The sequence below is a fragment of the Chroicocephalus ridibundus genome, chromosome 1, assembly GCF_963924245.1.
Source record: "Chroicocephalus ridibundus chromosome 1, bChrRid1.1, whole genome shotgun sequence".
NCBI lineage: Eukaryota > Metazoa > Chordata > Aves > Charadriiformes > Laridae > Chroicocephalus > Chroicocephalus ridibundus.
This window is the reverse complement of record NC_086284.1, coordinates 195,969,088-195,991,000: the sequence shown is the minus strand read 5'-3', so window position 1 is coordinate 195,991,000 and position 21,913 is coordinate 195,969,088. Positions and strand designations below refer to the sequence as shown.

Here is a 21,913-nt window from a genome sequence, read left to right as displayed (position 1 = left end):
TGGCGTTTTTGGGGTGTGCTAAATGAGATAGCAATGAAGCTAGTTTCATATGATTAAGATATATATGTGTAGATACACATACACATACAATTTGCTTATTTAGTTATTTCATTAATGGCTTTGGCTCCCAGTGTATTTTACGCAAGTTAAACCAACCTCACCAGAGAACAAACTCTATATATCAGCACATATAAAGGAAGTTCCTGTGTGGAGACTGAGACAGCTTAGGCAAAGGACTTCAGGATTTGACTCTCCCTTCTTTTCCTTTGCTTGAATAATTGTAGTACCACTGTAACAGCAAACCAAACCAGGCAGCATATGGCTATATTGCCAGCAAATTCTCTATCTGTTCTGGGACATCCTTGAATCCTATTTATGTGCTTGATGATGAGCTCTTCTTATATATTAATTGGTGTATATTCTTTCTAAGGAGAACCTACCACCTGCTGAAACAGGGAGAAAAAGCAGAGAGAACAACCACAGTGGGGTTTTTAAAGTGATGTGCTTATGCGTTGCTTATTCTGCTACCATTGGAGGGCTGACCACAATCACAGGAACATCGACTAATCTGATTTTTGCTGAGCACTTCAATACGTAAGAGACTATATTAAATTATTTTTATTCTTCTTAATCCAGCATTTTAACTGTTCTTTCTTGAGCTCTCACATGGCTCCCCAAAAATGCATTAAAATCCTTATTCTTTGATTTGATATTATTTGGCTCTATTACTTCCTTTTGGATATTTTTTGTTAAAGAGACAAAATGAAGTTGCATGGTTGTATTTGTCCTACACTGGGAAAGGCTGTAAGTGATCACCCAACACACGCAAAAAGATGACCATTCTTTGGTTAAGTAATACCTTACTCTTCGCATAGCTGCGCAGAAAAAATTGGGCTCATCTAAGGAGGAAGACACTACTTAGCCTGAATATGACAGACACTGTCTGGCCTTAAAGGACTGTTATTCATTTCTAAGTACAGCTGGAGCTAAGTTCAGGTCCGCTTAGCAAAGTGCATCAGGAGACTTTCAGGAGGCTAGCACATTGTTGAAATGATGAATTTAGGTCCGTTAGTCAAAGAAAAAACAAATAATTTCAAACTGGTCTCAGACTTTGCATTCAATGGAACATTTTGGTTTGAGGTTATTAAAAACATTCTTTAATATTCCTTTTCTTTTCTAAGTAGAACCACTTTGAAAAGAAAATTGGCAGATTTCATTCTAAAGCTTTTGAAAACCCAATATTTCTTGCTGAACTTTTTTTCTTCTCCAAATTACTCATTGCCAGAAATATTCCTACTCTAATTTTAAAGTGTAACAAAGTAAAATACAATCCTTTCATTACCCTCTGCCCACTATTCTGTATTGCCTATGTACAAAATGGTGATAGATTTTCTTCCAACTTGTGTTCCATGAATGGATGAAATTTGGCATCAGCTGCTATAGAGAACTAAAGTGACACAGTCTGTAAATCAGACTGTGCTAAGAAAATAGCAACAATGGAAACAGCATGGAAATTATAACAGAATGCCTGTTACTGGGGCCAAAGAACTACACAGGGCATTATAAGTCCTTCAGACTTAAACTTTCAGACATGTAAGCATTTCTGGTTCAAGCAGGCTTCAACCTCAGGAGCCTAGAAGGATCCAAGATTGATTGCTAGGGGTAAGAACTGTTCTTGTTCATTTCCCCGCAGCTGTAGGAAACTTGGAGAAAACTGGCCTGCAGCTGGTTTTTCAGTTTGTCTTAGCTGTTAACAATCTCTTCAAGAATGCATAAGCAGATTGCGGCTCTCTCCCTGGGTCTTCACCCTCTGCTAGGAGCATGGGCTGTGCATGGAGTGCTGCATGTGTAATCCAGTTTTATACCCCACCAGGGTTTTGTTTAATCTTTACACAACCACTGAGACTAATCCTTAACTTAAGCTGAATCTACCACCTAACTCTGCAAATATTTTTATCTTTAACTGTCTTGCTCCCCTTCTCCTTAGAGGCTTCATTTGTATTTACGCCCTGTCCGAAGTGGGAATTGACCTGTTAGCACGACTTGGACACATTTGCAGTCTACCTTCATGCATCTGAAGGGAGGATAATTCAGCAAAAGAGCTGTACATACAGCATATTCCTGGGTTTCCCACTCAGTGATAAAACACTTAAAATAGCACTGTGAAATTCCATATTCCTTATATCTTCCTGATTGTAGTATTAAATGAGCTGGCATTAGTGTTTACCCTTCTCCCCTTCCCTTCTTTTCATTTGTCACATGAAGAGGAAGGTAGTATATCTGTGTTAGCCTGTGTGCTGCTGGGAATCCTCAGCCTGCTGTTGGTTTAGGACAAGCAATTATGCTGTGATCCACAGGGCAGAAGCATCCCTGCCAGTGAGATCAGCTTCCATAAAGACTTCTTTTCAAGACAGATTTGTTACTGAACCTCTCAGGGTCACTCTATTTGTTCTTTAGTTGCATGCAAAGGGACACTATGATAGTGTCTAGAATATAGACAACTGGAGAAAAAAAAAAAAGAAAAAGAATAAAAAAACCCAGTTTTGACTAAGACACTAAACCAGCTAGTAGGCTAAGGATTACTCTGCTCACACTGCCCATAAGATACCCAGAAGCCTTTACTGGCCAGGGAGGCATCAATGAGGATGAGTTGGGTTGGTCCTCATTGCTCCTTGCAACAGATCCTTGGTGATCCTGAGTCCCTTTCTTCTGACTCCATATTTATTTTCCTTTTTTTAAAATTTTGTATTTATTTTTTATTTTATCCCTTTCCATAATGGTGTTTTTCATCTTGAGTCCTTCAGGTTGCTGCAGATCCTCATATAAGTTATCTCACATCTGCAGTGTCACCTACCTGATCTTACATAGCTGTGGAGACTTTCTCACTGCTCTTTCCCACATGAAGCAGTTTCTTCAGCACTGCAAGCCAAGGATCACAGCAGGGACAAGGATTCTAGGAGCACAGGCAGTGGCACCCCAGGGTGAGGAGAAGGCTGTGGAGAGGTTAGAGAGAGGAAAGGTTACCAGACAACAGCAGGTCGGGGAGAAAACTAACTTCTCCTGTGCTTGAGGAAGAGTAAATCCTACAATGAAACCTTTGGTTCTCCAGTCAGGCTCACTAACAGGTTACTCAATTTTCTGAATCCTATTCTGGTTATCTACTTTGACCTTCCAGAATCAAACTTTGCCAACATCACATTATTTTCAACCTAAGCAATTTTATAGAAGTCATAAAATGAATAATCTTATCTGGATTTGTTCTAAGAACCAAATTTATTGGCATTCGTAGTGTTTGTCTGGAAAGAGCTTGTTGTTATTGGCACTGAATCACTGTAAAATACGGATTATTGAAATGAATCACACTTTTTCATTTTCCAAAGGAAATACGTCTTGAAAATAGTTTGGTGTGTCCTGTCCGTTCTTGTCTCAGGCAAGACCTGTAGTAGATAATCCAACAACAGCAGATAATCCAACCGGCACTACATAATACATCATTTTTTAAATCATTGAAATTGACCATCCAGTCTACCTGAGGAATATTTGCTCTGGAGATGAAGAATAGCTGACTTTAATATCAAGATTACTAGCAACACTTGCATAGATATTCAGCTCTGTACAAACTCACTGTGAAATCTGACCACAATACATTAACATTGTATAATGGAATTGACTCTTCAGTATAAAGTTTTCAAGAGCTTGTTTTGTTGCTCAATAAGGAATTATCACACATAATTCACAAAAGAAGATCATAAACACTTTCGCAAGTGATGAAATGCTAAGTCATTGCTATGCTGATGCCATTTTTTTCCTACCTTGGAATTTGTGCGTTCAAAAGTTGATGTGGCTAATCATGTAATAAAAGCTAAATAGCCACATAATTAATAAATTATATATAACAGCATAATGCCTGTTCTTTTTCCAGTTTCACTGTCTCCTCACTATGTGCAGTTGCAATTTAGAGCATCACCTCAAGAAGTGGGTAGGAGTTTTGGTTCAGTCTCATCTGGCACTTTAATTGCAATATATGTAATTGTCGCAATAAATATAGATCAACCCTGAAATTTGCACAATACTTGAGAAAGCATTTATAATAAGCATTTCCTGCCTCAAAGAACTATGTGACCATCAGAATTCCTTTTCTTATAGCAAGGCCTGAAACACAAAAGATTGTCTAATAATTGGAAATATTGGAATTGGAAAGTCATTACAGCCTTTGCCTGGACACTGTGATTTCCCCTCCATCTGATTTTTTACATCAAGGAGGAAGGTCATTCAAGCAGACTAGAATTTTTTTGCTTTTAGCATTAGAGCTCTCTCAGTAGAGAGGAGTCTGAGGAGTTCAAAGGAAGAATAACTTCTGTTCATAAAGTAAATTGAAAAACAGGATTCATTCACCTGACCTTTTTGCCTGTCTGGCATCTATCTTGTTCAACATTAAATTAATTTCTTTCAGAAAACCAAAGCCCATTGCTCCTGTTCTTAAATTTACATGGCAGGGAGAGTTCTGGTTGAATGACCCACATCTTTAAATAGTAGATTAAGACAGCCTCAAAGAAACAAGATGACTGGAGAGACAACCCGCCTAACAAATGAACATTCCTGCCTTTCTTGGAAATTAGTAATAATTTTGTTTCTAATCAGTTTTGAATCCCTTATGGAAACTTAAACAATACAAATCTCGATGTTATCTCCACTGTTGTCTTCTGAGTTCTTTGGAACTTGTTCATTTGAGTATATTTTCTTCTACTAAAGCCTCCTCTCAAAAGAACTGCTTTTCAAGTTATGCTTCTTTGTAGTCCTAATGGTCCTTAACACAGTGAGTGGCCCTTCCTTGCCTCCTGAACTGAGGTTAGACACACCTAGATCAGTGTCAGATCCCCAGACCTGTTGCTGATCCCATGGCCAAATAACTGGCACAGCTGGTTCCTGTAGTGGTCATGATGATAAAGAACAGGATGGGAGGGTGAGGGAGGAGGCCACCAGAGGCCACCTCATGCTGAAGTCAGCTAGAAGCACTCTTTTGCTGCAGGGCTTTATAGCACTTCTTCCAAGTCTTCATTCCTTTGCAAAGCTCAACTGAACGGTTTTTTTCACTTTCATCCAGGCGTTATCCAGGTTGCCAGTGCATCAATTTTGGATCCTGGTTTATCCTTTCCATCCCCATCACAGTTGTTATTCTGGTGCTCTCCTGGGTCTGGCTCCAGTGGCTTTTCCTTGGGTTTGAGTAAGTAAATGTTGTAATCAATAAAACTAAAGGCTGGTGATGTAAGAGATATTTTGTAACAGGAGTAAATATTACATCTAAGTTTAACAGACTCAATAGGAAGATATCAACAGTGATTTTTCATCCTTGATTGGTATGGATGAGTTTCGGGGTGGGACAAGAATTTTCTAAAATAAGGACCCTTGACTACTCAGCCCAAAGTGAAAAGTCCATATTACAAATGATGATACCCATCCCCTTAGAATAAACAGACATCATCATTAAACAGTGCATGTGTGCAAGAAAGAAGAATACTGAAATTTTACACAATTTTTTCTAAGACTGGAAGATTTATTATCAGGATGGTGTCCTTCACTGGAGTCAGGGATTGGCTTGAATACTTGAGCAATATCTGTGTTATAAACTGGATGACTATATCTGTAAATGTGAAGTAAAAAACTTCTACTTTTCCAAAATTTATATGTGGTGGGATGGCGAGTTTTATTCCTCTCAGAGATTGTGCTTTTAAGGTTTTGGAAAGGACAGTACTTCTTTTGGACTAATTCTTCAAAGCCTTGTTCTCCATGAGTTCACTAGCATTCGCAGAGATAACAACGGGGACACCTGTCTTCCCCAATTTCATGGCTACGCATGGCACAAGAGATGAAGAGCGTGACTGTCCACTCTTAAGCAGACTTAAAATCATCCCACGCTTACCACTCCATATGTGAACATTTACTGTTTCATTTTTCTTGATTGTTTCGATACTGTTCTTTTTAACGCTGTGTAAGAGTCTTACCCAACAATGAAAACCGAGCTCGTACCAAAGAGCCTGCTGGTCAGTATGCGGGCTACTCAGGAGATACAAACTTTTTCATTACAAAACAAAGTAAAGCAAAGTCATAGATGACTTTAATTAAATAGCCAGGTTATGTATTTGATTGTTTCAATTAGATCCCATGATTAAAGTTTCATCCTTCCTGGGCAAATGAGCTAGACTATAAGAGCACACGTTTTGTTTCCGTCTCTGTCAATCTCCCATTGGGCTTTGTCAATTAATTCCAATAGGCTCAGTTTGGCATGTGATAATTAAATGGGAGACACTGCATCGTAAAGTGAGAATTTTACTTTGGTGAAGTGGGTAACTGGAAGGGTTAGACTTTTTTTTTTTTCTGCATACACTGTTAATTCATCATTCAATATTGCTGATTTACATTCCAGTTTTAAAAACATGTTCAAGTGTGGCAAGAAGAGAACAGCAAGAGAAGAGGCCTCAGCACAGGTCATTCAGGAGGAATACAAGAAGCTTGGGTCAATAAGGTATGTCAAACTATGAATCTGCAAATCGGAGTGAGTATATCCAAGTGCAAATTCAGGAAAATGTATAACCTATTCTGTTTCTGCTATAGCTACCCAGAAATTGTTACACTTGTCCTATTCATTCTAATGACCCTGCTGTGGTTCACCAGAGACCCTGGCTTCATCCCAGGATGGTCTTCGCTTTTCCCAAAGTAAGTAATCTTTTTGATACACCAACAAGAACTGTACTGTGTCTTAACTACATACATTCTTTTCTTCTCACTTTTAAAAAAAAAGAAGTATTTTTAATACTTCCAAAATATTCCAGACTGAAGCCACTGAAAACATTTGTAGTGTACACAGAAGAGCTAAATCCCAGCAATTTCAGAGATGTATGTGTGCAATACCTGAAATGTGCTAAACCCATTACAGAATACAATAAAGTGCCTCCTAAGAGGATTTATGCCTAGTTTTTAGAGTTGATCCAGTGGGGGAGAAGGCATAATGGTGGATGTTACAGTATGCTACTTCCTCATCAAATCTACAAATTCAAGAATAAATATTTGGTTAGAATATTTTGATCTACAACCCTGAGTGACAGTCACACTTGCATGCATACAGGCCAGCATTCCCTGCTTTGACAGCTCTAATTAATGGTATAAATTACTGACTGTTCATTATAACTCTCGCAATGTCACAGTTCAACTAACCACCAAAAAGCCAGGATCTATTCAGAACTATTACATTTTTTTTTGCATTCCGCCACAGCTTGGTTTTCAGGTTCACCTTTTTCCCTAAGAAATCGGTTACTCTTCAAGAACTTATAGTACTGTGATATTTCCTGTCCTTTTGCTTTTATTACTGTAATTTCAGTTCTATTCTGTGACAAAGGTCTGAGTTTTGCTCTCGAATGCTGGGAAGTAGTTGCAGGATTGGGAGGAGCAGGACTTTGTGCTATTTAGGCCCTTCTGCCTGCAACATTCATTACTGGATGGGTCAAAGGCCAGTGCTGGACTTGGGTGGTAATTTTTCCATTTTGTTTTCCTTCGTGTCCGTCATAAATGACATGTGAACCTGCATCCATCATGCCTCCTTTCTTTAAATATACTCCCACCATTCATACACGCACACACACGCACCAGTGCTCTGCCAGAAAGACTGGTAGGGGATATTACAAGAAATATGTGTGGACCTTTGAAGATCTAAAGTGCAAAGCGCAATTATTTTGTGCAGAAGATAGCATTAAAAAGTGCAATAAAAAATAATATCATTTTAAAATTATTTTTTCATTATCCAAAAAATGGCAAAAGAACATTTTTTTCACCTTATAACAACAGCAGAGCTGATGATCGTTGTTCCATATGAAACACTGTATTCTTGAAGGGGTTTTGGAGTGTTGACCTAATCAAGCAATCAGTCAGCTAAGCAATCAGGCTGGCTTTGTTTCTCTTTCTGCTTCATGTTAACATTCAGTGCTCATTGAGCTTAGTTTGACAAGATACATCTGATACTGAAAAACAGACATTGTAAACTACCTTTCAAATTTGGGACTTAAGGCTTGAATGGATTATTTCAGTCCAGAGATCCCCATTTTTTTATGTTAAGTTGTCTGTTTGCTGTTGTCTGAGGATTTTGTTCACTGGCAGGGAAAAGCAGAATATTCTCATAATAAGTGTGGTTACAGGTTCTGCACAGGGATGTTACTCTGTGGATGCCCTCGAATGTTTTCCTTGGAAGGGAATGCAAGCACGTGTCATGTCACATTAGGCTGAATCACGTTATAATTTGGGTGAGGTAACCTGAAGAGAAACAAAGCTTGTGTTACTGCCTAGTAAAACCTTTAAGGAGAGAGAAAGCATTTCTTACTATTCAGACCTTGCCTATTTCTAGATAGCTTTAATTTATCAATCAATTGCGTTAATTGGCATAAAACCAGGCAGTTGGGTTTTTGCTTTCCTGAGCAACAGAAAACTTCTCAGCCAAGATACACGAGTGGGGCAAGGAGACAGCACAGGTACGGCTGGGAGCAAGCCATCTTTAAAGAAAACAAGGAAGCAAATGAGAAGAAGAACTCAAATCCCAAGAACTGTGGTTCTGTCAATGGTTACATTGCACTCATCACCGTGATCTCCAAGCGGCTTCTAGCAGTGCGTGAACTGTGGCTTATATCTCTTATGCATGTGTTCCCCGATGCCTCTGCGTACAAAATCGTTCCGTGTTTTGGATTTACGTACACTGATAGGCATGTGCACAACGTCCTTATGTTTATGTTAGAGGAAACAACTGTAAGGAAATATTCTCCGCGCGTAGAAATCCAATTACTTATCAGAAACCTGATAGTACTTATTTTGCACAGGACCATATCCCCCAGTCTCAAGCCAGCCTTAGGGAAGTTCTGTCACCTGCGCAGATGAGCTCTGTTCTTAGGAAAAGCTGCAATGTCAGAGCTATAAGTAAACTTGAGGCCTTCCATGGCCAGTGAATGGGTTCTATTAGGTATGATTCACACCACTCCCAGCGTCTTAAACCAGGCAGGACCCTCAGAGCATTTATTCTAACATGCTGAACATCACAAGAGCTACGTTATTCTGTGTTAATCCTGGCACAGATTTATTTTATTAGAACATGAGTACCCAGAAAGCAACCAGGCTTGATTTCAGGGTGTCAAAGCACAGTTTCCTCAGATTTTGGAATTTAGCCTTTGCCTTGATAGTCTGTCCTGGTGGATAATCATCTCGGTTGCCAAACTAAACAAGACAAACTCATCACACCTTGTATATCTTCCAGCCATCTGTCTTTCCCGCTGGATTTAAAACTTTTCTGTGATGATAGGTACTTTAAAGATACGCTTATCTGGTTTGATTATATCCCGTTATAAGCTTTGTTTTGACAAACAAAATGGAATGCTCAAAGTTTTGCTTCAAAAGACAAATTCTCACCACTCTCACCACCCATGTTCATATTCTCAGCCCCTTGTTTGCATCCTCACAAGTTACTGAATATCCCTTTAAAATACAGACACTGGGTTTTTTTGAAATCCCAGCAGAAATACTGGTATTCAATACCAAATTAAATATAATACCAATATACCTCCCTGCTCTTTAAGGGTTACTTTTCGGAATGTTGGCCAACTTTTAATCCACATTTGTGCTCTGTTAGTATTGAGTAGAGCTCATTTTTAAGCAGCATTATCAGATGCCTTCCAAACTTACATTACCTTTACCTGTCAATTTTTCTTAAGAAAAATTTGTGAATCTATTAAAGACTAATCCTTTACTGTCCTGCCCTGAGCCCCTGTTACCTCCCTCGGGAGGCAGGCAGCAGGATGTTTTCATAAATGTTGTATAACACTCCAGAGAGCAGCACAGGGTAAAACCGCCTGTTTCCTCCCCGTCTGTTGACAGCAGAGGATCACACATCATTTCTGTTACAGCAGTTTCCTTCCATGTCCTGGCCTGATTCCAGGCTGTAGGGTATTAGCTTCAATTAGAGGAGTTTGAAGTTGGCCTTTGGCCAGGACTTTATGAACCTCATAAAAACTGCAAAGTTCAACACCGAGCTGCAGCTGGTAACAACTGATGTGTGCAAGGTGGGCTTCCCTCACGCTTCCTCAGATTACTGCCTGAGTATATTCTTTCTTTTTTTCTGCCTGGTTTATTCCTTTCTCTACTTCCAATAAAAGGCCACTAGGTACTTTTGCCCACAGTTCTCTGCAACGATCTCAGTTGGAGTCATTGTGAGATCTCCTTAACTGCTTTTTTTTGCTTCCTCATAGGACAATCAGATTTGCAGTGGGATAAGCAGGTAGATGTTGTATATGCAATTGTATTACAGCTTGGATAAATGGACTTTGAAAAATGTTTATCTCAAAATATGACAAGGATTGAAAAGTTTCTTTTTGGAATGGTGCCATGTGTGCCTTCATAATAGTAGGATGTTGGGTCTGTCCGGAGCAGGTTTTCCAAGGATGGTGTTTTGCATCAGGAATGCTAAGTTTTACAGAGCAAAAAATTGCAGCTCCCCAGTTGAACAAGGGGAAGCGCAAAGTCCAGCACCTGGGGAGGAACAGCCCCAGGCACCAGTACACACTGGGGGCCACCCAGTTGGAAAGCAGCTTGTTGGAAAAGGACCTGGGGGTCCTGGTGGACACCAAGTTGAACATGAGCCGGCAATGTGCTCTGGCTGCAAAGAAAGTAAATGGTACCCTGGGCTGTGTTAGGAAGAGTGTTGCCAGCAGGTTAAGGCAGGTGATCCTTCCCCTCTGCTCATCACTGGTGAGGCCACACGTGGAGTGCTGCCCCCAGTTCTGGGCTCCCCAGTACAAGACATGGATATACTAAAGAGAGTCAAGTCCCACAAGGGGCCAAGAAGATGATTAAGGGGCTGGAGCATGTCTCCTATGAGGAGGGGCTGAGCGAGCTGGGACTGTTTAGCCTGGAGAAGGGAAAGCTGTGGGGGTGTCTTGTCAACTTTTAAAAATATGTGGGAGGGTGCAAAGAGGAGGGAGGAGGCTCTTCTCAGTGGTGCCCAGTGACAGTACAAAAGTCAATAGGCACAAACTGAAACACAGGGGGTTCCTCCTGAACATCAGAAAACGCCTTTTACTTGTGAGGGTGACTGACCACTTGCACACGTTGCTCAGAGAGGTTGTGGAATCTCCATCCTTGGAGATATTCAAAAGCTGTCTGGTCCTGGGCAACTGGCTCTGGGTGACTCTGCTTGGGCAGGGGTGGTCAAACCAGGTGACCCCAGAGGTCCCTTCCAACCTCAACCATCCTGTGAAGAAGCAGCTGCCTAGAAGAAAGTGGCAGCATGAATTGCTTCTGTATCTAAATCTTGCCTTCCTCCAAAACTCCTGGCAAGTCTTAATAAAGTGCAGGATAGGATCCTAGAGGAAGAGATTTTCTGCTCTTTAAACTCAGTGCATCTGGGCCTAGGCTAAATGTGATATATAGGCAGAACCCTCTGCCTTAAGAAACCATAACAAAGTAGTAACTTGTATTTTAAAAGTGTTTTCTGTGCTAGCAGACAACCAGAAGCAGGAGACAGGATATATTAGAGACCCACTACAACTTTTATGGCGGCTTCATTTTGTGACAGTGTTAGCTAAAACTATGCTGGTTGTAGGTGTTGGTGTGCTATGCTTATTAAGGTTTTTTGAATCTCACCTAACAATGTTGTTAAAGCAAAGGCGTCTACCGGGTTATACATTTGTAACATATAACTGGGAGAACATATTTCCCTTTCAGTGAAAAACCCTGGTTTAGTACAAAACCTTAAGCTGCTGGGAAGGTCTGCTGGGAAGTCATGCTTGGACCTACTGTAGCTGTATATGCAGAAAAGCATATGGTATGAGGCTGAGAGGACAAATATATGGGTATATTGGTTCAGGAAAACTTATAGAACTTACAGAACTTAAAGCAAATAGAATAAAAATAATAAAAAAGCTTAAGAAAATGTTGGGTTTAAGTTTCTTCAGCAGAATTCTTATTCATTTGAATGCCCATCTTGACTGAAATCAGACAGACTGGGGTATGTCACCACTTAACAGCGTGTAACTTAGATGGATGTGTTAAAATGGCCTTAGAGCTCAGCTTTGCAGTTTACCTGATCTTGCGGCTAATCTGTACAAGTGAGAGGGTTGTTGGATCAGATTAAGTAACGCTAGTGCTTAGTGTTCTCAGGTTCTCAGGCACCAGAAATGGCCAAAATAAACATGGCACTTGTGTCTGTGAGCCTAGTAGTGACAGCCATAGGAGGATGGTAATAAAGCTCTGCTGCATCTCTTAGCTACAAAATCATCATCCTTTGTGGGTATGCACAGTGCTCTTAAGGCCTTTTGGACTGAATCTATTACAGAGCATATTAAAGTTATTAAATTTATCATTGAACTGTGAAAATTAGTTGTTTAAGCATCAGCTATTCCCAAACATTCCCCTCCCCCAGCTTATTCTGTGTGACAAAATGACACATGCTTACTCAAGATGCTTGTTTATGAATTTAGAGGGCTTGCAACTACTAATTCTACAGATGTGGTGAATTGACCTTGGCTGTCTGCAAGACACCCACCCAGTCGCTCTCTCACTCCTGCTTCTCAACAGGACAGGGGGGAAAATAAGGTCAAAAAGCTCATGGGTCGAGTGCCAGTGCCAAACCAGTGCCAACACTCAAGCAATAAAGCAATAAAGACAGGGAGATCCCTTACCAGTTACCATCATGGGCAAAACAGACTCAATGTGGGGAAAATTAATTTAATTTACATGCCAATTGAAAACAGAGTTGGATGGTGAGAAAAAAAGACAAAAATTAAAATACCTTTCCCCCACCCACTTTCTTTCCAGGCTCAACTTCACTCCATGACTCCTGACTCCACTACCGCTTTCCACTGCACCAAGCGGCGCAGGTGGTGGGGAATGGGGGAGTTGTGGTCACTCCGTAACAGCTCCTTTCTGCCGCTCCATCCTCCTTCTCACTCTTTTCCGCTGCTCCTGGCTACATATATTTATGTGTTTTTTTCTTATTATTTTCTTATTATTTTATCTTATTATACCTTTCTCTTAGGTATAAAGGCTATGCTACGGATTCAACAACTGCCTTAGTGATAGGCGTCCTGTTCTTTATTATTCCAGCAAAAACTTTGACTAGGACTTCAAATGGAGAAAACAGTTGAGTATATTTTGGTGTGGATTTTACTACGATAAGGTATCTAAGATGCAACCATAAATATAAGTTATTGCACCTGTTAGAGGATTGTTGTTAAAAACTAATGTTAAAATCTTAATACAAGATAATATCTTACTGGGATATAAAGCATCCCTGGCCTGGAAACCAGTGCCAACACTCAAGCAATGTGAGCAGCAGGAGCTCGTGCTGTGCAGGAACCTGCTGCCTGCAGCCCATTGCCGCCAGTGGAAACCACCTTTCCATTGACTGCAGTGAATGGGCTCGGAATGGGACTGTATGGGGTAGGGTTGGAATTATTTGTTGAAAATATTACTGCTTATTTAAGGTACTCTATAAAATTCGTCATGGCAAATGAGTCCATTCTCCTTTAATTTTTCCCCTTCAAAATGGGATTTACCCTAATTAAAGTGTACCTCCCGCTTGTCCTCTTTGTGCATTCAGTTCTGCTGCTGAAATCAATGACATCTGGGGGTTCACAGGGAATGCAAGATCGGAGCGTAAATGGGTCTAAGTGAAAGAGCATTTGCTCAGCAATCTGTCTGAATAATGCAGTTTTATTGAGTAAATTAAAGGCGTTGATATCCCATAGCTATCTTCCACGTAGGGAAGAAGGGGAGAGGGGCCAACGCTCCGCTGGTGGAAACCGGTGTGGCTCTATTGTCTTCAGGCTGTGACAGTTTTCACCAGTTAAGGATTTGTCCCAGAAAGTGCAAGTTGTTCACGTCAAAGACTTTTTTCATGTTATAATGATGAGATTTTGCCTTTGAATATTTCCAGTATTTCCCAAGTACTTCCTCAGAGGGATTGTTTGAAGATGTTTTTCAGTATGTTTTTAAATGCTGGTGGGGATTTTGGTTTGGTTTTTTTTTTTTTTAATTTTTTTTTCTCTAGCTGCTTTTGGTTACACTCCACTGATTACTTGGAAGGAATTTCAGTCATGCATGCCCTGGGAAATAGCTATTCTTGTTGGTGGCGGGTTTGCACTGGCAGACGGCTGTGAGGTAATGCAATTTATAGAAGATACTGAACAATTAGCATGACCCACATCAGGAGCAATTCAGACATGCAGTCAAGTCACAGTTATTCTGTTGTTTTAGCAAGTTATTCTGTGCCAATATTGATCATGATAAATGTGACGAATATTCAAGACGTTCAGAAAGCAGGGTTACAAAAAGACTTTGTCTTCAAAGACTATGCACAGTGATGACTGCTGTTTGTTATTTAATTGGAACCGGATAGTGGTAGAATTGTGCAGACACACTGTTTCCAAAGCCTTAGGGTTAATGTCCCATGTCACTGAGGCACCTCCCGTGTGGAGCCCTGCTGGCTACTCCAGTAAATCGAACAGGTTTGGCCCCAAACTCGGGCTATGAAGCCTGATATATGCATATTACAATTTTCTGATTATGTCTCCTCTACACATGTCAGAAGTGCAAATATAAATAAATACATTATAGCTTGCATAGGTTCTTATAAGACATGACTGGATTAAAAAAATATGCTTAAAAATATGTGGTAGGAATATGAAAAATATTTCGGATTTTTCCCCTTTACACAAATACTTCATAATTAACAGATGAGGAAATTATTGTTCTATACCCTTTATTAAATTTTCTTTTCAGTGATTTGTAAAACATAATCATGTTCTTACATTCTTTATGCAGGTTTCAAAACTTTCAGAGTGGGTAGCAAGTAAATTGACCCCCCTAGGATCATTACCCTTGTGGCTGATTATCCTGATATCATGCCTTATTGTCACTTCAGTAACAGAAGTGGCCAGCAATCCAGCTACCATTACGATATTTTTGCCCATACTATCTCCCTTGGTGAGTATAACACAGGTTGTTTTTAATCAGAACCTGCTTTATCATCCATGTAATAATACACCAAAGAAGCAGTTTTTAAAAGTCTCCATAAAATACTTCAGGCATTTTTTTACTGTGCTGTGTTGTGCATTGGGTACTTGGTTGTTCAGGGGCTTTCTTACAAGAGAGGCTGAAAATTCAGTAAATTTAGGTGAAAGTTTAACATGCAAAAATTGAGGCTGTTATTCCTATTTGTGAATAGTCAAAGCACTTAAAAAGGCGAGCTCTCTTAGTGTTTCTGCAGGACCACATCTTCAGTGAAAATGGTGATCACTGCAACTTTCAAGCTGTCACTAAAGAGAAGAGCGGGCTAATAGATGTGCTTTATATGTAATTCTCATTTCTTCTCTCCTTAGCTCAGTTGTGTCCTTTCTTCTCATCTTCTTTATCAAAACACCCAGTTCTTTCTCCTTCAAAACCCACTGATCATCTTCTAGTCCATAGATTTTCCTCTTGGCCAGCCTAGACACATACTAATCACGGAATCACGGAATCTTCAGAGTTGGAAGGGACCTCTAGAGATCATCTACTCCAACTCCCCTGCTAGAGCAGGATTGCCTAAAGCACATCCCTCAGGGCTGCATCCAGGCGGGTCTTGAAAATCTCCAGAGAAGGGGACTCCACAACCTCCCTGGGCAGCCTGTTCCAGTGCTCTGTCACCCTCCCCGTAAAGAAGTTTTTCCGTGTATTTGAACGGAACTTCCTATGTTCTAGCTTGTGCCCATTGCCCCTCGTCCTGTCACTGGGAACCACTGAAAAGAGCCTGGCTCCGTCCTCCTTAAACCCACCCTTTAGATACTTGTAAACATTAATCAGGTCCCCCCTCAACCTTCTCTTCTCCAGGCTAAAGAGTCCCAGCTCTTTCAGCCTTTCCTCATAAGGGAGGTGCTCCAGTCCCATAATCATCTTGGTTGCCCTACGCTGGACTCGCTCCAGTAGTTCCCTGTCCCTCTTGAACTGGGGAGCCCAGTCCTCACTTCTTTGTGAAAAACCTCACAAAAAGGTGAGAAAAACCTCAGTCCTCACTTCTTTGAATCCCTCCTATGTATTATATACAAATCCAACTTTATCATCCTTCTTGCAGTGTTTTTCTTTTAGTGCTCGTGCCGTGCCCAGGCTCTTTGCAATAATCTTACTTTATGGACTCAACTACAATTAGAAAACATCAGGCATGAGTTTAAAGTTCAGTAGCTATTCTGTATTAGAATCACCTTTTCTCCTCTGAAGCGTTCCCAGATATAATCTTAAAAACGAGTCATCAGAAAAAGCTATTTCTCACTATTTAAAATGGTACTTCTGTTCACAGTTCGCTTGTGTTAATATAATCAGTCGGTACTTATGTATTTCATTTGGCACATACGTCCCTTGACAGCTGTTCTCTCTCTTTTATTTTGCGACAGGCTGAAGCCATTCATGTGAACCCACTTTTCATTTTGATACCCGCTACCTTGTGTACTTCCTTTGCGTTCCTGCTTCCTGTAGCAAACCCAGCCAACGCCATTGTATTTTCATATGGTCATTTAACTGTTATGGACATGGTGAGTTTTAAGCAAAACTCCCTAAAGGGGATTTTTAGCATTTTAAAAACTTTCCTCAGGGTCTTAATGTGAGTTTCTGCTTTCTTTTTCTTCTCCTTTAGGTGAAAGCTGGTTTGGGCATTAACATCATTGGAGTTGCTGTAGTTATGCTGGGAATTATGACATGGATAGTGCCTATATTCGATCTCTATGCTTACCCAAGTTGGGCACCAAACATTTCTTCTACAAATACCACTGGGCTGTAAAAAAAAAAAAAATAATCCTGGGCATTGGTTGGGATTGGTTTTGTTTCTTTTCTTTTCCACTGGCACATGGTGAGTCACTTAAAATGCTTTTTGTTGCCACAACAATAGGGATCCATATTACTATAAATGACATATTTCACAGTCCGAGAGACTGATGACCCAGTCTGAGAGTGTAATCAGGAAGAGTGCTAGACTTTCTAAATATCATAAAATTAGATCAAGTTTCTAATCTAGTTCAGCTAGTCTGAATTTTCATCTCTTTACGTTATGAAGAGAAAAATAAATGTGTATAGCCATTATCACTGGCAGTTTACCCCCATTCTCAGGGTAATGGAATAATGAGATTTAGATGTTATTGTTTCAAATACCTTTTCTTACTATTACTTTGGTGATATTTGGGGTTTGTCCAAGAACATAATGGTTTTCTGCTTTCTAGATTCAAACGCTCTTTGAAACGGTGTTGATCACAAACGAAAGATCAGGCAGGGGATTGTCTTGAACATGTACCTGTCAAAAATGCACAGAAAATGGAGACGAGCAGCATGACCACTTACACAGCACTTTATCTGTTAAGCACCTTGTAATTTGGAAGGAGAATATATACTTAGGCATATGTTTAGTCTACCTCCTTCCAGGACCTCACTGAAACATGTTGTTGTCATTCAGTATTTTTCTGGATAGACATGTATTGATAGATCTAGGTTGATCTATCTATGACTAAATTACCATCGTACCTCTGCCAAAAGTAGAGATATATCTCCTTGATGATTGAAAGCGCAAGACAGCACGCTGAAGATGTGACGCTCAATCCATCAATCAAGACTACAGTGCATCTTCAGCAGGAGACTCATGATCTCTACAGGACAGGTGACAGTTTAAGGGTTCTAGACTGTGTTGATGTTGGAGACGCAAAACAGTGCAATGTAGTCAGAATGGAAGTTCGGAGTTCAAAGGTATCTTCAAATAATGATGTTTTATATCGTTGTTACATTTTTTTCACTGTAAGGACTAGAGTGTTGTTCTTTTCATCTGTTGGGAAGACTAGTGACAATTTGTAAAGAGTATTTAGTTAATAGTCAGAATAAAAGCTGCACATATTTAGCTTGGGTCATCCCCTGGGGCACCACAGTGATGACTGTAAACCTTAATCTGTCTTTTACTGTAAATTATCCACTTTTTCTAACAACAACAACAAAAAAGGTCTTTTGGTTTTTGATTAGATGGTTTACATCTATTTTTGATAGTGCATATTTAGAGATGTCAGTCATGACTTCTATAGTGCCAGAACACAGTGTGTAGGATTGTTATGTACGTAGTTTTCTTCCTTTAGCTACCGGTTGCAGATTCAGCTGCCATGAGTTATTAAAGAAGCACTTTTTCTTAATTATGATGGGTTTTTGTAAGTAATTGCTGTCTGTACATGCCACCACACTTTTCAGCTTGACTGCGGCTGCTATCTCTTTAAAATGGCTACCTCCATTTTCTTTTTTTTTTTTGTATTTTTTATAAAGTGCTTGACAGAATTGGGCTGTGTCCATGACTAGGCCAATCAGGAGTTGCCACTATACAAATAATGTTAACTGATCCCCTGCAGTAAGGATTATGATTACAGAAATGCAACATCTGGCTAAATGAAGACTCTAACTCATCAGGTACTAGAGGGAAATGTTTATGCAAGTAGCTAATCCAAGACGGAGGTCTTGGACTGTATTGTACTGTGTCTTCCCAGAAGGATGTGCAAGACAGAAATAAGTGGCTCATGGTTTATGAGGGCTTTTGGTCTTGTAGGCATGGAGAGGAGAACCAGCTAAGAGAGAACCTCTTTAAGGTTCCCAGGTATCGCCTTACAGCTCTGTCAGTAATGTCCAGATTGTTCAAGAGCAGTGGAAACAGTGAGTCGTAGCATATTTCAAGTGTAAGGGATTTCAGAAGACCATCTCATCCAACCTCTTGCTCAAAGCAAGGTTAGCACTGAATGCAGACCAGGTTGCTCCGGGACTTGTCTAGTCACATCTTGAAAGTCTCCAAGACCTAAGCTGCACATCTTCCCTGGGTAATGTTATCTAGTGCTTTACTGTCTTTGTGGTGAAATGTTTTGTCTTTAAACAAATGAATGAATATATATTCATTTTAGTGGAATAGACTCGTTTTTCTTACTTTTATTTGGGATAGATTTTTTCTATTTGTAGAACTATTTGTTGGGGGTTTTTTTAATGAAACTTGAAAAAGGGGGGGACAGACCTCTTTGTGGCCTTACATTCACTACTCCCAGGGGACGTGATATTTTCAGTCTCCACTGGGCTGCTCTGCGAAGAATCACCAGTATTATAACTATGTGGCAACTGTTGTTCACGTAGAGGAAATTTGTTAACTGCTTATGAGCTGTGCCCTGTTTTATTAATGTTCACAATACAGAATTGGCTGTTGTAACCTCAGCCTTGAACACGACATTGAGGTCTGCAGAGGTCCATGAATGCCTTGCTCTGTGAAATCATGCTTTGACACCTGTATTCTCTCTTCAAGCTGCATATCTTCATCGGAGAAAGTAATCATTTTGCAACATTTAAGAGAACTCTTCAGAAGTTTTCAGCTGTAGTAAGTGACATGGTTTTCAGTGTAAGCTGAAGCTTAGTTTGTGCCGGATGATTTTCAGCTGTTCATTTGCTCTACATTTTGGCTTATTCGTAGGATTGTAGATAATATGATAAGAAAGGCCCATTGTGTCTGAACCCTCAAATAATGCAGACCACAGAATTGCCCTAGACTATTTTTTCAGGACAGACAACATGATAAAGTATCTTGGTAAATAAGGAAGAAGAATCAAATTGTTTAATGAAGGATGCACTTTTAAAAACTATTTTCACTACAATCTGTGTATGGAGTGGACAATATGCAAAGAGAGAAGGGAGGGATTTGTAAAAAAAGTTTGTTGGTCATCTGTTGGGCCATGTGTATTTATTAGTCATCAAAATGAAATGCAGAATTATAAACTGACTTTCAGTGACCAGTATCTTAACTGTCATACTGTGACAAATTAGTGAAACAAAATGAAACTAACGAGCACGAGGTTTTTGAGAGACTATCCTGGAAGTAAATCAGTTATGAATAAAGGAGTCGGTAGTAGTGGGAATGCAGGGTTTCGCCAGGATTTTTTCCTGTTGTTTTGCTAAAAGCTTAAAGAATGGGTCAGACATAATCTTTGAGCTCAGTTATTATTATTGCTAACTTATTTTTAAAGCTTTTAAGAACCTTTTAAGTCAAAATGAAGAACTCTGCAGTGCGGAGGTCAGTATTGCTAGAACTTCCTCATCTGAGAGCATTGAAATGGAGGAAAAAGAGAATTTCAAAATGGATGGCTCTCTGAGTACCCCGTGGGTGGATTTGGCTCTGACTGCGGGCACAGAGCACCGTGCTGACTGCCAGCAGAAAACGTGCTCTTCGTACATTGCTATTACAGTCGTGGCTTTGTCCGGAGTTCGTGAGTATTGTGATGAATGGTGGAAATGTGTCCGTAATTATTTTAAGAGTTGATTAATATATGATGACTACATTAACTATTTGTAAATTGCTTCATGCATAATTTTCATATAAAGTGGTGTGGTTTTTCTTTGTCTCAGCTGAGTCTAATTAGTCTACTGTATTAGTACATAAGTTATATTTATGACTTACTATTTATTTGTGGTCCCATTCCTGCTGAATTAAATGGAGCCTTTGCCATGTATTTCATTAGGGAAGATGTGCTAGGTCATTGTTCTCCTTTTCTATGGCCGTGCTATATCTAATATACTTTCGCTTTGCTTTTGGAAGATGTGCTTTTAGATTACCAGAAACCAAAAAACAAGTGAACCCTGGAAAAAGCTTCTGTGACTGTTCTATTACTACAAACAGATAGTCAGATCAATCTTTCAGTGCAAATCCTCTTATGTACTTTTAAAATGAAATATCTGTTTTTGTTTACTGCAAGACTCTTGCTTGTTTAAAGTCAACCAGCCTATAGCCCGAGGGTGTGCTGAGGAGCAATGCAGCACAGCAGCTTAGGAACGGTGTAGCGGAAAAAAAAAGCTTTATGCCCTGCACCTTACAACTTTTTGACTAGGTGTAGACGCCAAGCCAGTTCACATATTCATTACAACTATCAAAAGACTGTTGTATGTTACGTGCAGTTGCTGGCAGGACAGGTAGGCTTCTAGCGACCCATTAGATGTACAGAAGTCTGTTGCTGCCCCCTTCTCCTGCCCCGCTGTTGGCAGCCCCTAGAAGGATGCCAGCTGCCCTGATGGTGACACCCTGCTGCCCCAGAGCTCCCAAGGCTGAGGATATTTCCCAGGGGCCAGGTCTGCACAGATTGCAGATCACTTTGCACCTATCAGTGATAAATCGTAACTTCCGTTACCATCTTAGTTCTTTGTCTCTGCAAAGCTGATTTGATGATGTACAGTTTTTAACAGTTATTGAAGTCTTTGTCAGCATTATTCCTTAATACTTTTGCCTTGTGTGTTTGGAGGCTGTTGTATGCTACTTTACCTGCATAATGTTCAATTTCTTTACAATTTTCCTTTACAATGCTGATCTACTATTTTTAAAATAAGTATTTCCCAAATGCTGTACAGTCCAACATGTACTTAGTGATAAATTAACAAGAGCCAAAATTGTCATCTGTGAAGAAAGCTTATCTGTCAATAAAAGTGCCTGAGATTTCTTAAACCTTTTTTATTGTTGTAATATCTCAACACCTGATATACGTGGCAGATAAGACTACCTGCTGAGAATAATTTAAACTTACTGGATCACAAAAAAGCCCATTTTTAAAAGAATTCAAAAGCAGTTAAAGTAGAAATTCTGCTCTCTGTTAAGTTCCTCTACAAGCAGAATAAGTATATCAGTCTCTAACTGCTTGGTGCTTCATTAGAAAATCAGAAAGCAATGCATATACCTGGGCAAAATAGCCCCTGAGTGCCTGGTACCTGATTCAGTGCCCCTTGAAGTCAGGAGACGTCATTTTAGGTCAGCATGCTAGAGCAGACACACAAGGAAGAGTCACTTCCAAGCATTTCATTTGGCCATCATTTGATGAAGGGC

General features: G+C 39.9%; 1 protein-coding gene across 1 annotated transcript in view; it reads left to right on the top strand.

Moving 5' to 3' along the window:
• The window catches only part of SLC13A1 (solute carrier family 13 member 1), a 30,218-nt gene extending 8,678 nt beyond the window's left edge, over nucleotides 1–21,540 (top strand). Inside the window, exons 7-15 of the mRNA XM_063323283.1 lie at nucleotides 431–594; nucleotides 5,105–5,224; nucleotides 6,425–6,523; nucleotides 6,613–6,714; nucleotides 13,064–13,167; nucleotides 14,078–14,187; nucleotides 14,851–15,012; nucleotides 16,452–16,589; nucleotides 16,691–21,540. Coding sequence (XP_063179353.1) covers nucleotides 431–594; nucleotides 5,105–5,224; nucleotides 6,425–6,523; nucleotides 6,613–6,714; nucleotides 13,064–13,167; nucleotides 14,078–14,187; nucleotides 14,851–15,012; nucleotides 16,452–16,589; nucleotides 16,691–16,834 — 1,143 coding nt within the window. The 3' untranslated portion in view covers nucleotides 16,835–21,540. The remainder of the gene's footprint in view (nucleotides 1–430; nucleotides 595–5,104; nucleotides 5,225–6,424; nucleotides 6,524–6,612; nucleotides 6,715–13,063; nucleotides 13,168–14,077; nucleotides 14,188–14,850; nucleotides 15,013–16,451; nucleotides 16,590–16,690) is intronic.
• Nucleotides 21,541–21,913: the final 373 nt, after the last annotated feature.